The 15,844-nt window shown below is 45.1% G+C and overlaps 1 protein-coding gene across 1 annotated transcript in view; it reads right to left on the bottom strand.

Annotated features, from left to right (window-relative positions):
- Nucleotides 1-11,377, bottom strand: part of ANKRD40 (ankyrin repeat domain 40) — a 15,223-nt gene extending 3,846 nt beyond the window's left edge. Inside the window, 5 exon segments of the mRNA XM_017853963.1 lie at nucleotides 140-321; nucleotides 2,828-3,154; nucleotides 3,157-3,312; nucleotides 4,010-4,158; nucleotides 10,970-11,377. Of these exon segments, the coding sequence (XP_017709452.1) occupies nucleotides 140-321; nucleotides 2,828-3,154; nucleotides 3,157-3,312; nucleotides 4,010-4,158; nucleotides 10,970-11,103 (948 nt within the window). The 5' untranslated portion in view covers nucleotides 11,104-11,377.
- Between the last annotated feature and the right edge of the window lie 4,467 nt (nucleotides 11,378-15,844).

Here is a 15,844-nt window from a genome sequence, read left to right as displayed (position 1 = left end):
AAAAAGCCAGTGGAAAATCATTCTTTGTTCCTTTTCTATTCTCTGTTTATTCCCTCAACTAACTCATATAACCAAGGAGGGAGCTAGGTATTTTCCAAATGCAAAAAGCAGCCATTCATGCTTAACAGACTTTTCTTACCTTTCTTAACAGAGTGTTGGGTAACTTTCTGATCTTCTCCACTTGATCTGGATTAACACCCAGCTCACAGCAACACACTCTGAGCAACTCTTGGTAGGTGAGCTCCTGTCGGTCCAGTTCAATTTCAATGAAATCATTTTCTCGAAGAGATGGGTTCTGAATTCTCACCTTGAGTACCAGCTCTAGAAAAAAAAGGAGAAATGTTAATGAATAGTTCTGGCACAGCACAGCCCCTGTTATTTAAGATCTTTTCCAGAAGATGGTTATACTTAATCATGCCAAAGCTCTGTACATGATTAACAGACCTGTTTGGTGGGAAAACCAAGTGTAACCAGCAGGGTTTGCTCAGGCCCAGCTCTGGCTCTGCTGGAGCAGTTTCCTGCATTGTTGCCCATACTTTTAGGCTATGGTTCACAAAGTAAGAGCAAGGCAGGGGAAGCCATTCCAGCTATGTAGAAGGATAATTTACTTCTGCCATTGGAGCTAAGGAGGCAAAGTCTTAAGAACAGGTTTGGGTATCAAACTATACATGAACAGGGGAAGGGGGAAGAAGGTTGGAAAGAAGGCATGGGCAGGATGTGAGTTACCCTAAAAAGATTGAACAATTATGGACCTAAAGGTATTTGTAAAATATGAAACTCCTTGCAAAAAAGACAGTAAAAGAGCCAAATGACAAGCTACTAATAAAAGCTAAAGTATAACTTGATGTGAATGTGGCACCTTCATGAAGAAGGGGTCTTATTATTCATAGGTCTTGGAACTAAGCAATCTGCTCCTTTATTCTGAACCTGGCTGCCAAGACAGCCCAAGTCAAGCACCCTGCTTTGTTCTGCTTTGTTCCCTGTATATGAATCCCTTGTGGCACCCCAGGTCACTGTTAGCACCTATAGTAGTAACTCCTCAAAAACAGGAAGTGAGAGAGTTACTTCTAGGAAAAAAGGAAAAGTAAGACTAGCTGTACCCTATGGTATTTGACTGGATTTGGAAGACTCAGGATGAACTTGTGGTTTTTAATATTCTCAAAAAGATATACACTGATAGAGAAATATGGGTATCTTTCCTGGCTATGTCCTCTCAGCGGGCCTAGAAGAAATGATATACCTGTAGCAATGAGGACACCTAGTGCCCACATCCTGGTGTCTAAATACCATTCTTGGTGGGCCCAAGTGGGAGGCAAATTTGCTGTGTGTCCTAAATACCATTCTCCACCAAAAAGAACCAGGGCTTCTTGGAGAAATGACTGATTCCAGGGTGGGAGGGGAAAAGTTATGCTATGAGCCTGGAACATCTTGCTGCACCAGAAAGTAAGGCAGTGCTCCAAGAACAATGAAGACACCTGCAAGGGACATAAGAACCAGCTTGAAGGGGCTCCCACTGGCCAAATCTGGGATAACTTGAATAATTGAAAATTGATAGTAACAGATTATAACCCACTGAATAAAATAAAGATATATGTGTCAATAATGATATTAATGAAGGAGAAGGGAAAGCCCTTCTTTACAGTAAAATACCAACTAATAAGTAGAGAAAGAATGATTGAAAATCATATCCCTGGGAGGCCGAGACGGGCGGATCACGAGGTCAGGAGATCGAGACCATCCTGGCTAATACGGTGGAACCTCGTCTCTACTAAAAACTACAAAAAACTAGCCGGGCGAGGTGGCGGCGCCTGTAGTCCCAGCTACCCGGGAGGCTGAGGCAGGAGAATGGCGTGAACCCGGGAGGCGGAGCTTGCAGTGAGCTGAGATCTGGCCACAGCACTCCAGCCTGGGTGACAGAGCGAGACTCCGTCTCAAAAAAAAAAAAAGAAAATCATATCCCACAAAATAATTGGCCTGGACTCTTCAAAAAGATCAAGATCAAAAATGATAAAGGGTAAAGATTCCAGATTAAAGGAAACTAAAACGACATGATAACTACATGCAACGCATGATCCTGAGCAGGGCACAGGGAGCAGAGGAGTACAGAGAGTCCAGATAGATATCAATAGTACTATTTCTGTAATAGTACAGATAGTACGTATAATAGATGATAGAATACAAAAGGCATTGGTTGAGACAATTGACAAAATTAAAACATGGACTATGGATTACAGAACAGCAATACCTCAAGATTACATTTCTCAAATTTGGTCATTTGTACTGTAGTTACATAAGATAATACCTGGCTGGGTGCGGTGATTCACACCTATAATCCCAGCACTTTGGGAGGCTGAGGCAGGCGAATTACTTAAGGTCAGGAGTTTGAGACCAGCCTGGCCAACATGGTGAAACCCCATCTCTACTAAAAAAAAAAAAAAAAATTAGCCAGGTGTGGTGGTATGCTCCTGTAATCCCAGCTACTTGGGAGGCTGAGGCAGAAGAATTGCTTGAATCTGGGAGGTGGAGGTTGCAGTGAGCCAAGATCACACCACAGCTCTCCAGCCTGGGTGACAGGGGAAACTACATCTCAAAAAAAAAAAGAGAATATCCTTGTTCTTAGGAAAAATATAATGGAAAGAATATTGAAGGGTATCAGGGTAAAAGGGCAAAAGGTAAACAATTTGTGAATTTGAGTAAAGGGAGTTCCTTATACTAGTCATGTAACATTTCTGTAAGTTTGTAATTATACCCAAAATACCTCATTAAATCCCACCTCCCGGGACACCAACTCCCCTGTTGCAGAGGCTGTTTGCTGATGAGGGGTTACCTTGCATATTAAATGGAAATGCTCCAGTGAAGAAAAATGGCTGGAATGCTGGCGCTGGTCCTGCATATGCCCCATTTTGAGGCTCCAGAGACACTGGTGGCTTGGACGGGACAGAAGAAAACAGGGAGCGGCTCTGACTCACTGGTGGCTGACAAACAGGACCCGGTTTTGTGCTTTCTGGTGTTCTGAGTATGGCAGAGGGGGCCGACACATCACCATTCTGAACTAGTGCCAAAGAGGTGTGGTCCCGGGGAAAGGCCCCTAACAGGGGAGGTTCCCCAGGGGGAAGCAATGGAGGTGAGCCATCTGCAGGGGGTGATGCAGGGGTGTGGAGGGGCCCCCATTCTGCATCTGGGCTGAATCCTCTGCTGTGGGTGTGTAGATAAAAGGGAAAGCTGGGTTGGCCAAATAGTTGGGAACAAAGGGCAGTTCTGACTCCTTCTTCAGCTGGGGGAGATTGTCATCATCATCATCGTCTTCTTCCACTTAAAAAAAAGAAAACAGAACAGATCACAGTCCTTTCAAAATTACCAAAAAAAGGTGTCTTTTGGAAGTGGTGTCTTTTGGTATGTGACATTAGTCAGTGCTTATTGCCTCTGCAGGTCAGAAAAAAAAAAGAATATTTCATTAGGTTTATGATTACCATGTTCATCATTATCTTAAATTTTACAAATAAAAAAATAAAACCTTACAATGCTGACCTCCCCAGAAACAACCTGGAATTACTATCTTGGCATAGTAATTTGCTTTCAGAAATAGAACAGTTGCTGGGAGCAGTGTCTCACACCTGCAATCCCAGCACCTTGGGAGGCCGAGGTGGATGGATCACCTGAGGTCGGGAGTTTGAGATCAGCCTGACCAACATGGTGAAACCCCGTCTCTACTAAAAATACAAAATTAGCTGGACGTGATGGCACATGCCTGTAATCCTAGCTACTCGGGAGGCTGAGGCAGGAGAATCGCTTGAAGCTGGGAGGCAGAGGTTGTGCTGAGCTGACATCATGCCACTGCACTCCAGCCTGGGCAACAAGAGCTAAACTCTGTCTCAAAAAAAAAAAAAAAAAAGAAAGAAAGAAAAAAAATAGAACAGTTGTTTGACCAGCATTAAGAATGTAGCCAATAATACCACAAGTCTTCAATGAGTCTAACGAAATCAAAAGTTCTCCCCAAACACAGACTCACCTCCCATAATCTTCCTGATTTCTCTCCTTGATGTTAACTGGACTGGCATTTCTCCTTTTGTGGTAAGAATTTCTTTGTCAGCTCCTGATTTTAACAGGTAAGAAACCACCTGACCATGGTTTCGTTTACATGCCCAGTGTAAACAAGTCCTGTCCCAAAGAAAAGAATGATTGAAAAAGAGGAGAGGTGATTTGGGATTTCAGATTCTAAACATTAGCAAATAATGTATATACAAGCCTGTTAGAGTTCAGCTAGAACCAGGTAACCGGGCTGGTAATCTCAACTTTTCACAAAGAAGATGATCAAAATATTTAATATGCTTAAATTTTGTTTTTAAATCTCATTTCTGGTTCCTGAGAAAAACTAACTTAACCTAGGAGTTTTAATTTCAATAGCCTCCAGGAGGTAAGCTCACTGGCTGGCTAACTCCAATGGTAACGTGGAGTGTACACTATCAGTATCGCTCATTAGATCATCTCAGTCTCTGAAACATATTTTTATATTGCTATATTCCTTTTCAGGGACTATGGAAACTCACTTCATATGCCACCTGAAGATTCAATATTATCAGGCTAATAACCATCTCCTATCAGTAGCTTGCTCTGTCACTTAAATTATTATTATGACAGCAGATATTCTTGTCTGAATCCCAGTTGCTCACTTTCTTTTTCCTTCTTACTTTTCTTTCCTTAACACACACACAAAGGATTTCCAAATTTCCATTTTTAAAAAGTTGGCTTCTTTAGTTCTCTCCAGAAGGCTACAAACATATCCTCATCTGCGTAAACATAAGGCATTACACATATACTTTAATTCCTGAGGTACTTAAAAAATATATATCAACAACCAAAATTCTTCAAGAACAGGCTCTTCTAACATATCAGACTCATTTAAGTAAAACTAATCACTCAATATTGTACACAGAGGAAGCAATTCCGCACACTCTGAAGGGCTACTATTTTCATACTGTACAGAAACATAATTAGCATGCAGGCAAAACTCCATCTTAACAGAAATGAAAGATTCAGAGCAACTCAATCCAGCCCTAGGTGCCAAAGCTGAATGTATATTATGGAAGGAAAATACTTCTCGCCCCTGTGTTTTGAAATGTCTTCTTTCACCAACTCTCTAATTGAACTGAGATAAATATCTTCAGAGCTCTTACAGCCAAATACAGAAATGAAGGTTGGAACAAATGTTCAATAGTGAAGGTTAGTTCACTAACCTGGGAAGTATAATTATCTGGAAAGTTTATATGGTTCTAGGAAAAAGCTGATTTGCCCTGGGCTTAGCATTAGTAACTCACAGAAAGTTAGCATATCTGGCTGGCTGGGAGCAATTCCACTGATGTCTCAGAGTGACATTCTACATTATGGCTCATTAGAATTAGATTATCCAGGTTCCTTTAAGGTGTATTTCATGATGCAATGACAAAATTATTGCTAATTTGGGAAAAGTAAGAGTCTTAAGTTTGGGAGAGAAGAGTCTTGATCAAGCTCCCTGAAGGCAAGGAAGTGTTTCCTTGGCACATATACATGCTTAATTAATATTTACTGAATGGGCTAGGCATGGTGGCTCACGCCTGTAATCCCAGCACTTAGGGAGGCCAAGGCAGGTGGATCACTTGAGGTCAGGAGTTTGACACCAGCCTGCCCAACAGGGTGAAACCCCGTCTCTACTAAAAATCCAAAAATTAGCGTGATGGTGCACGTCTGTAATCCCAGCTACTGGGGAGGCTGAGGCAGGAGAACTGCTTGAACCCAGGAGGCAGAGGCTGCAGTGAGCCAAGATTGCGCCACTGCACTCCAGCCTGGGCAACACAGCAAGACTCTGTCTCAAAAAAAAAAAAAAGTACCGAATGAGTAAACTAAGGATAAGGTGGACCTTGCTTGAAGTAGAAGGATCTAATCTATCCTTGATTCTGGGCAAACTGCAGCCTTGAGTGTGTTTGTGTGTGGATGTCTGTGGCACAGGCTTAAAAAGTGAACAATTATAATGATAAGTGAGCCCTCAAAAATGAATGAAGCATGATGAGAAAAAGATGCTCCCTTTTGGAAAAAAAATGCTCACTTGCTAGTAGTAGATCACTTGTTCATGGCAAGCTTGAGCGTAAAGGAGGTAATTTACTACCAGTGGGTCTGAGAGACTCTGGGACAAACCAACTTGCTAAACTACCACCCATGTAAAGCAGTGTTAAGTCAACATAGCATGGCCCCCACTGCCCTGTGCCTTAGTCATCATCATTTACAGTCCAGAGTTGTGTGGCTCTGGGCAGCCATAACTCAGAGTCCCTGCAGCCAGGTAATATTTTCAAGTTCTTCATGAAGCATTATTCTTCGTCCTTAAAACCAAGGGGGTATGCATGACACTTGAATTACAACTGATGTGGCGGAATGACGAGTGATCAATCTAATTGATAGATTACTCTATCTTTGAACTTCAACTCCTTAAGCTTTATATTTGCAGTCAGAATATCTTATTAGTGTCGAAAACTATTTCAGACCTGAGGCATTGGGTGTCATTCATCAACCGGGCATCACTCACTGGCGCTGAAATTGTGGTTACTGATCAACTAAGAATTGAAAGCAGTCACCATTCTGCTTGGCAATGCGAGAGAGTACGTTTTTTGAGGGTAACCTTATATTCCATTACCCAGCACATTGCTTCATAATAAGAAAATAACAATAATAGCTAACACAGGTGTAACGCTTCACATGTTGGACATTGTTCTAAAGGCATTATATGTATTAACTTATTTAATCCTCTACACCCATGAGGTAATACTATTGTCAACATTCCCCCCATTTTACAGAAGAGGAAACAGACATCAGCAAATACATGAGCAAAGCATGCAGTACGCTAGGTGGTGATGAAGTGTGACAGCAATAGTAAAGCAGGGAAAGGCATTAGGGAATGCCAGAGGTTGTGCAACTTTAAATTGAGGGCCCAGGAAAAGCCTTGCCAAGAAGGTGACATCTAAACTAAAATCTGAAGGCGGTGAGGAAGCAAACCATGTGATATCTAGAGGGAAAGCATTTAAGAGAGTGGGACGACAAAACACAAAGATCTTGAATCAGGACTGTCTGGTATTCCAGGGAAAGCAAGGAGGCCAGGGGAAAAAGGTAAGCAGAAGGGCAAATCCCATGAAATTAGCACAGAGGTAAGGAGGGAAGATGTGGGGACAAGCAGTAGAAATTGTAGGACCCTGTAGGCTTTTACTGAGTGAGATAGGAGCCATTTTTGAGAAGAGTGAAATGATCTGACTTATGTTTTAAGTCAGGATCCCTCTGACCACTGTATTAATTAAGGAGACTGTTTAATATAATCTGAGGAGCAAGGATACTAGCTAGTAAGCTATTGCAATAATCTAGGCGAGGGAAACAATGGTGTACCAGAGGTGTAGTGGTAGGGTTAGTGAGTAGTTGGATTCTGACTGTATCTGAAGGTGAAGCTCGTAGAATTGGCTGACTGGATGTCAGCTGTGAAAGACAGGAGGCAAGCAGGGTGCCAAGCGTTCTGGCCTGAGCACCCCTGAGAGGCTGAGGAACTCAGAGGAGCAGGCTTGAGGTAGTAGAGGCATGAGGCGAGACTTGGAATTCAATCTTGGATATGTTGAATTTGACAAGCCTATTAGACAATTCCTCCAATTAAATCTACAAGAGGACGGGCGCGGTGGCTCACACCTATAATCCCAGCACTTTGGGAAGCCGAGGCGGGCGGATCACCTGAGGTCAGGAGTTTGAGACCAGCTTGGCTAACATGGTGAAACCCCATTTCCACTAAAAATACAAAAAATTAGCCAGGCGTGGTGGCACACACCTGTAATCCCAATTACTCGAGAGGATGAGGCAGGAGAACGCTTGAACCCGGGAGGCGGAGGGTGCAGTGAGCCGAAATCATGCATTGCACTCCAGCCTGGGTGACAAGAGTGAATCTCTATCTCAAAAAAAAAAACAACACAAAACCTGTAAGAAGCCTCTTCAGGCTACCTCAGATCCACTTTACTAAACACCTACTATGGGGCAGACATTGTGTTTAGGAGAGTAGGTCTGGAATCAGATACCAGGTTCGTTTTCTGGCTCCACTAGTTACTGTCAATCCCATGACCTTGGGAAGGGGCACTGCGCAAAGTGAGGAAATGACTTACTCTTTCTGGGCCTCAGTTTCTTCATCTGTAAATGGAGAGAACAGTAACTATGTCCCCAGGTAGTCGTGAACAAGCTAACACACGTAAAACACTCAGAACCCCATCTGTGCTGGCCGGGCGCAGGGGCTCATGCCTGTAATCCCAGCACTTTGGCAGGCTGAGGTGGGCTGATCACAAGGTCAGGAGATGGAGAACATCCTGGCTAACACGGTGAAAACCCATCTCTACTAAAAATACAAAAAATTAGCAGAGCGTGGTGGCAGATGACTGTAGTCCCAGCTACTTGGGAGGCTAAGGCAGGAGAATGGCATGAACCCAGGAGGTGGAGCTTGCAGTGAGCTGAGATGGCGCCACTGCACTCCAGCCTGGGTGAGAGTTCAAGACTCCGTCTCCAAAAAAAAAAAAAAAAAAAAAGAACCCTATCTGTGCTATAAAGCAAGTTCAATAAATGTTATCTATTTATTTTATGCTTCATCTCATTAAGGGCTCACAATACTCTTCTGGAACAAGTAGAAAATGAACAACGGTTAAAGTCCCGTCTAGGCAGGAATGGAGAAGACCCTGCAGGAAAGACCAGGCTCCTTCTACACAACACCGCCTCCCAGTGCCAAAACGGTAATTCACAGCTTTGAACCAGAGCAACGCTCAGAAAAGGTACATACACAACAGCAAGTTTGCAAACACCTGTAAACAAAACAGAACAAAAAGGTAGTATCCTCTGTTTCCTGGCTTTCTGGTCAGCTATCCAGGCTGCTTTCTTTAGGGAAATTAGGTAGATAATTTTTTTTTGAGACTGGGGTCTCGCTATGTTGCCCAGGCTGGTCTCAAACTTATGGGCTCCAGTGATCCTCCTGCCTTGGCCTCCCAAAGTGCTGGGATTATAGGCGTGAGCCACCAGGTCCTGCAAGATAGACAGATTTTTTTTTTTTTTTTTTGAGACAAAGTCTCGTTCTGTCGCCAGGCTGGAGTGCAGTGGTATGATCTTGGTTCACTGCATACTCTGACTCCCTGGTTCAAGTGATTCTCCTGCCGCAGCATCCCAAGTAGCTGGGATTACAGGCACGTGCTGCCACCCCCAGATAATTTTTGTAGTTTTAGTAGAGACGGGGTTTCACCATGTTGGCCAGAATGGTCTCAAACTCCTGACCTCGTGATCTGCCCACCTCGGCCTCCAAAAGTGCTGGGATTACAGGCGTGAGCCACCGCACCAGGCCCAGGTAGATAGACTTTTGAGGCAGTCTGGAAACCATGGTTCTGGTACATTAATAGTTATGTGGCCTAGGGCAAGTTATTCTCTGGGGTTGATCCTCTCTCCATTTCCCCTTTCAGTTCCAATATGGATGATTCCACTTAAAAAAAAAAAAAATGTAAACTCACTTTTTTGTTGTTGTTGAGGTGGAGTCTTACTCTGTCGCCCAGGCTGGAGTACAGTGGTGCAATCTCAGCTCACTGCAACCTACATCTCCCAGGTTCAAGTGATTCTCCTGCCTCAGCTTCCCAAGTAGCTGAGACTACAGGCGCGCACCACCACGCCCAGCTAATTTCTGCACTTTTAGTAGAGACGGGGTTTCACCATGTTGGCCAGGATGGTCTTGATCTCCTGACCTCCTGATCTGCCCACCTCAGCCTCCCAAAGTGCAACTCACTTCAACTCTAAGCTAGCAAAATAGTCTGGCTAAGCATTACCTGAATCAAAATTTTAAATTTTAAATACAGAGGGCGGAATAATGCCACATTCAGTAACTTTAAGTTTTGACCACCAGCAACATCTTAAGATAAGACTCCTTATTTAATTGGGACGAATTCAATTTGCAGGCAGACATCTAAAGTCTTGGATGACATTCTGTATTTGAAATTGTAATAAGAAAACAGGCCGGGTACGGTAGGCTCACATCTGTAATCCCAGCACTTTGGGAGGCCGAGGCAGGTGGATTACTTGAGGCCTGGAGTTTGAGAACAACCTGGGCCCATCTCTACTAAAAATACCACACACACACACACACACACACACACACACACACACACACACACACACACAATTTGCCGGGTGCGGTGGTGCCCGCCTGTATTCCCAGCTACTTGGGAGGCTGTGGCAGGAGTGTCACCTGAGCAGGGGAGGTAGAAGTTGCAGTGAGCCGAGACCGTGCCATTGCACTCCAACCTGTGCGACAGGGCAAGTCCTGTTTCAAAAAAAAAAAAAAGAAAGAAAGAAAGAAAACACTGGGTAGGATAAACAAATGAGTCTTCCTTCAAACAGGCAACTGTAGGCAGCAGCTGCAATTCAGTTGCAGTGAAACAAAAGAGAAGCAGAATGGTGACGCAAATGTGTGTTGTTTTTTTTTCTCCTGGTCTTGGCTAAGGAAATCATGCTAGTTTATAAAATTCGTATTTGATCAGTTGCTTATGCTTTTAGCTCTGCAAGATGTGTTGTCCTCCAGAAGCACCTACGGCAAATTAACTCAACACTCGAATTGGGGTGAGCTCCAACGCTCAGTCGCTGAGAATCACAGCCTCCAGCACCGCTCTGACCAAGTGAGCCGGGGGCGCGGCGGAAGGGTGTAGGGCACCAGAGTCCCAGGGGGCGCTGCCCCGAGTGGACCACGTGGGCCTGGATTTGGGCAGGACGCGCTCCTGACCGCACGAGGCATGGGGGCCAGGGCTGGCCTCAAGAGGGCACAATCTCGGAGGCCCGAGGTGGCAGGCCTCGCCGTAGCCCCGGCGTCCAGGGACAGCGCTGGGCCCACGTCACGACTGACTGCCCCACGCCTCGGACCGGCTGCCCTGACCCTAGGCCTCCCCCGCTCCCCACTTACCAGCCGTTGACCTCATTTTGGGAGTTCACATCCACCCCGCTCTCCACCAGTTTCTGCACCTCCCGAATGTCCCCTAAGGCCGCGGCCTCCCGCAGCCTCTCCTGCTGCTCCTTCTGCTCTAGGAGGGCGTTCATCTTCCCCTCAGCCCCAGGCCCCGCCCAGGCCCGCGCTGCCCCGCGCCCGCACGGGGGCCTGTCAGGCGCCGGCCGCCCGTAGCCGCGGCCGCTCGCCGGCCATGGGGAGGGAGCGTGGAGCTCGCCCGCCCTGTTCGCGCCGCTGCCCGCGCCCGTCCCGGGATTTCCGCTCCCTCCCGCAGGCCGCCACTGCTGCTCCCGGCCCGCAGGCCCAGGCCTCCTCCCCGGCCGCGCCTCCCGAAGGCCGGCTCCGGGGGACCCTATTCAGTGTGACAACCCTGACCCAGATATTTTCCGTTCCGACCCGGGGATCCGGCGCCCAGGCTGGCTGTTTATGTAACTACTGCACAATATTATCTGCCATGATTCATTGACTATTTTTAGACCTCCCCACCCCGCAGTTTCAAGGGAGGAGGACAAGGCACATGAAAAGAGAAAAAAGCATAGTTGAGAGCCAGAAAAGCCTTATCCTCTGGTGCAGGCTGTTTACCAGGCATCCAAAATAATTGGTGGGTTCTTTTTGTTGGGATTTGGGGGTTTTTTGTTGTTTATTTTCCCCCCGTTTGGTTGGCTCCTTTTCCGTATCTTGCCCAGCAGGATGGGGAAATGGGCTGAAAACGATCCTACTATAATACGCCCATTATTACAGAGATAGATTACACCCTTCTTTTTGACAGTGCTTGGGGACAATTCAGTTAGAATCTGTAATTCAACTGTTGTTGTTTTACATCTCATTTTAGACAGGATTTCTTCTAACCTGGCTTTCAGGAAAAATATTTATATTGTGCTCACAGTTTATGAACTGTAATTACTGCTTACAGATTGTAATTAGTTACTCTTCATGAAGGCCATATAAGGAGAAAAGAAAGGAAAAACATTAAAGAGGCTTTGGAGGTGTCCTGGTCCTGATTCCAAGTGCTCTGGGAAGAGCTGTGGTGTACATGTAAACAGCATTTTGCTTGACATCTTGCCCGATCTATCTAATGAGGCTCAGAGCCTCCGTTGGCACTGTTTTATACCCAGTGGGAGAAAAAGGAAATATTGTTTTGCTGAGCCCAGGTGCCCCAAAGAGATCCTCCGATGTGGCACAGGATGGAACTTTGCAGATGGGGTCAGGATTAAGGAAATAGCCCTGGGGAGGAAGGGAGGAAGGCCTGAACAGGGAGAGATGAAATAGGAAGGGATAAATTTAGGCATGGAGTTTTCATTTCCGTCTCTTGGGACTGCTAGGATCTGCACAGCAAGCATTTTTCTTGCTACAGTTTAAGAAAAACCAATGTCTGTTTGTTTAGTATGATACAGTAATTTACACAGTATGCAGTGCACTCCAGGTGGTGCTGAATATAAACTGACTGCACACTGAAATGGACCCCCATGGCAAATTGTAACCCTGCTTGAGCTTACATTTTCATTTGTTCCCACAATTTAAACTTTACTTCTAACGTCCAGCATGATCCTCCATCTGAAAGTGATGTGCATGGCACTGAAATGGAGTGCTTCAACACAATTTGAGTGACATGGGAGTAGGTAGTGGCTCGTTGTTTTTGTTTGTTTGTTTCTGAGACAGAGTCTCACTCTGTTGCCCAGGCTGGAGTGCAGTGGCGCGATCTCGGCTCACTGCAACCTCTACGTCCAGGTTCATGCGATTCTCCTGCCTCAGCCTCCCGAGCAGCTGGGATTACAGGCCTGTGCCACCATGCTCGGCTAATTTTTGTATTTTTAATAGAGATGGGGTTTCACCATGTTGGCCAGATTGGTCTCGAGCTCCTGACCTCATGTGATCCATCAGCCTCGGCCTCCCAAAGTGCTGGAATTACAGGTAGGAGCCACCGCGCCTGGCCTGTTTTTTTTTTTTTTTTTTTTTTTTTTTGTTGGTTGTTGTTGTTTTTTCTTATTAATGCAGTTTAAAAAATTGTTCGTGACTGCGCCCCAAAGACTATGAGTTCTCTTTATGAGAGTTTGTCAAATGTCCCTTCCTTAAAAGGATTATAGCATGTACCCTACATAACTGCTGTATCCATGAATATTAGTAGATCTTCTTAAACTCAACCTCTACTTACTCTGATTTCAGTCTTCTGTTTATTATCTTCAAATTAAAAAAAAATTTTTTTTTATCCACAAATAAAACTTCTGATTCTGGATATAACTGAATGTAACCTGCTGGCTGTTCTAGTACTGCTTCCATTTATGTCTACTCTGTCTTGTCTCTAGGGAACTACCTAACTCACTGAACTGTATTAAGCATGTACTGTTTGCCAGGCACTGTTCTAGTCACTGAGGATGCTGCTGCAAATGAATCAGAGTCCGTGACTTCCAAGAAAAGTTTATCAGGGGAGACAAGGCGAACAATAGAATGTGCTATGCATTACAATAGAAACAATTCGGCATAATGGTAGTGAGCATGGAGACAGACGCCTGACTGCCTGGGTTTGTATGCCAGCTTTGCCACTCATATAATCTTTCCCGTGCCTCAAATTCTGCACCTGCGAAATAGGAATAATAGTAGCACCCACCTTGCAGGATTGTTGTATGGATTGAATGAATGGATATGTGCAAAGCCTGGACGTCTTAAACATTCATTGGATCATAGGTGGGTTACAACAAGGTTTAGGTTAGGGAAACTTAACCTGGCAGAATGGGAGGGCAGTGGTGGTCAAGAAACAAGGATAATGTTCGGGTTTCTGGCTGATTAGATGGTGGTGTGATGTTTGAGATTTGAGACAAAGGATGTTGAGAAGGTTTGAGGTTTGGTCGTGAATTCACTTTTGAATCTGTTGACTTGAGCTTTCCGAGGACCTTTTAATTACTACTACTCGTTACTATCTGCTACTATCAACTCATTGCCAAGCACTGCAGGAACTGCTATACATGGATTATCTCATTTAATCCTCACAACAACCCCTCTGTAAAACAGGACCATCATTATTATCTGAGGCTCAGCGAGGTAATTAACTTGCCCCAGTGCTGGCCAGGCGTGGTGGCTCACACCTGTAATCACAGCATTTTGGGAGGCTGAGGCGGGCAGATCACCTGAGGTCAGGAGTTTGAGACCAGCATGGCCAACATGGCGAAATCCCGTCTCTACTAAAATTACAAAAATTAGCTGGGCCTGGCAGCGGGTGCCTGTAATCTCAGCTACTCAGGTGCTGAGGCAGGGGAATCACTTGAACCCAGGAGGCGGAGGTTTCAGTGAGCCGAGATCATGCCATTGCACTCCAGCCTGGGCAACAGAGTGAGACTCCTTCTCAAAAACAAACAAACAAACTTGCCCAATGCTATACATGGTAGTTTGTGATGGAGCAAAGCTTTGAACTCAAGTTCAACTTCTGAGCCTGTGCTTTCTTTTCTGATTTTCATTTAAATGTTCAGTAAACCAGTAAACAGTTATGTGAATGGATATTGCATTTAGGAAGGAGATCTGGGCTGGTGATTTGTATTTTGGCAGTCAGCAAAGGGTGCTAACTGAAGTCATGGGAATAGATGAGATAGCCCCAAGGGAGTCTGTGTGAGTGCTGAGAGAAGACTGCTACCGGCGGTGGCTCACACCTATAATCCCAGCACTTTGAGAGGCGGAGGAGGGTGGATCATCTGAGGTCAGGAGTTCAAGACTAGTCTGGCCAACACAGCGAAACCCTGTCTCTACTGAAAATACAAAAAGTAGCCGGGTGTGGTGGTGCACGCCTGTATTCCCAGCTACTCAGGAGGCTGAGGCAGGATAATCACTTGAATCTGGGAGGTGGAGGTTGCAGTGAGGCGAGATCGTGCCACTACACTCCAGTCTAGGCAACAGAGTAAGACTGTCTCAAAAAAAAAACAAAAAGGACTGCTGAAGACAGCCAGGAATGGTGGTTTGTTCCTGTTATCCCAGCTACTCAAGATGCTGAGACAGGAGGATCCCTTGAGCCCAGGAGTACCAGACTAGCCTGGACAACACAGTGAAACCCTGACAGTGAGACCCTGTCTTAAAATAAGTAAGTAAATAAATAATTTTTTTTTCTTTTTTTGAGACGGAGTCTTGCTCTGTCGCCCAGGCTGGAGTGCAGTGGCCGGATCTCAGCTGACTGCAAGCTCCGCCTCCCGGGTTCACGCTATTCTCCTGCCTCAGCCTCCGGAGTAGCTGGGACTACAGGCGCCCGCCACCTCGCCCGGCTAGTTTTTTTTTGTATTTTTTAGTAGAGACGGGGTTTCACTGTGTTAGCCAGGATGGTCTCCATCTCCTGACCTCGTGATCCGCCCGTCTCGGCTTCCCAAAGTGCTGGGATTACAGGCTTGAGCCACCGCGCCCGTAAATAAATAATTTTTAAAAAGAAGACAGCCAAAGACGGAAGAATACAAATGGTTCCCAACTTATGATGGTTGCAGTTAGGATTCTTTTACTTTACAACAGTGCAAAAGTGATACACAAAAGTGCAAAAGTAAGTAGAAACCTTACTTCATGTAACCAATTCTGTTTTTCATTTTCAGTACAGTATTTAATAAATTACATGAGATATTCAACATGTTATTATAAAATAGGTTTTGTGTTAGATGATTTTGCCCAACTGTAGGCTAATGTAAGTGTTCTCAGCACATTTAAGGCTAGGCTAAGTTATGATGTTTGGTAGGTATATTAGTCTGTTTTCACACTGCTCTCAGGAACTACCTAAGGCCAAGCACAGTGGCTCATGCCTATAACCCCAGCAGTTTGGGAAACCAAGGCAGGTGGATCACTTGAGGCCAGAAGTTCGAGACCAGCCTGGCC

Source organism: Rhinopithecus bieti, unplaced genomic scaffold, assembly GCF_001698545.2.
Source record: "Rhinopithecus bieti isolate Rb0 unplaced genomic scaffold, ASM169854v2 scaffold_35856, whole genome shotgun sequence".
NCBI lineage: Eukaryota > Metazoa > Chordata > Mammalia > Primates > Cercopithecidae > Rhinopithecus > Rhinopithecus bieti.
This window is presented reverse-complemented; position numbering and strand designations above follow the sequence as displayed.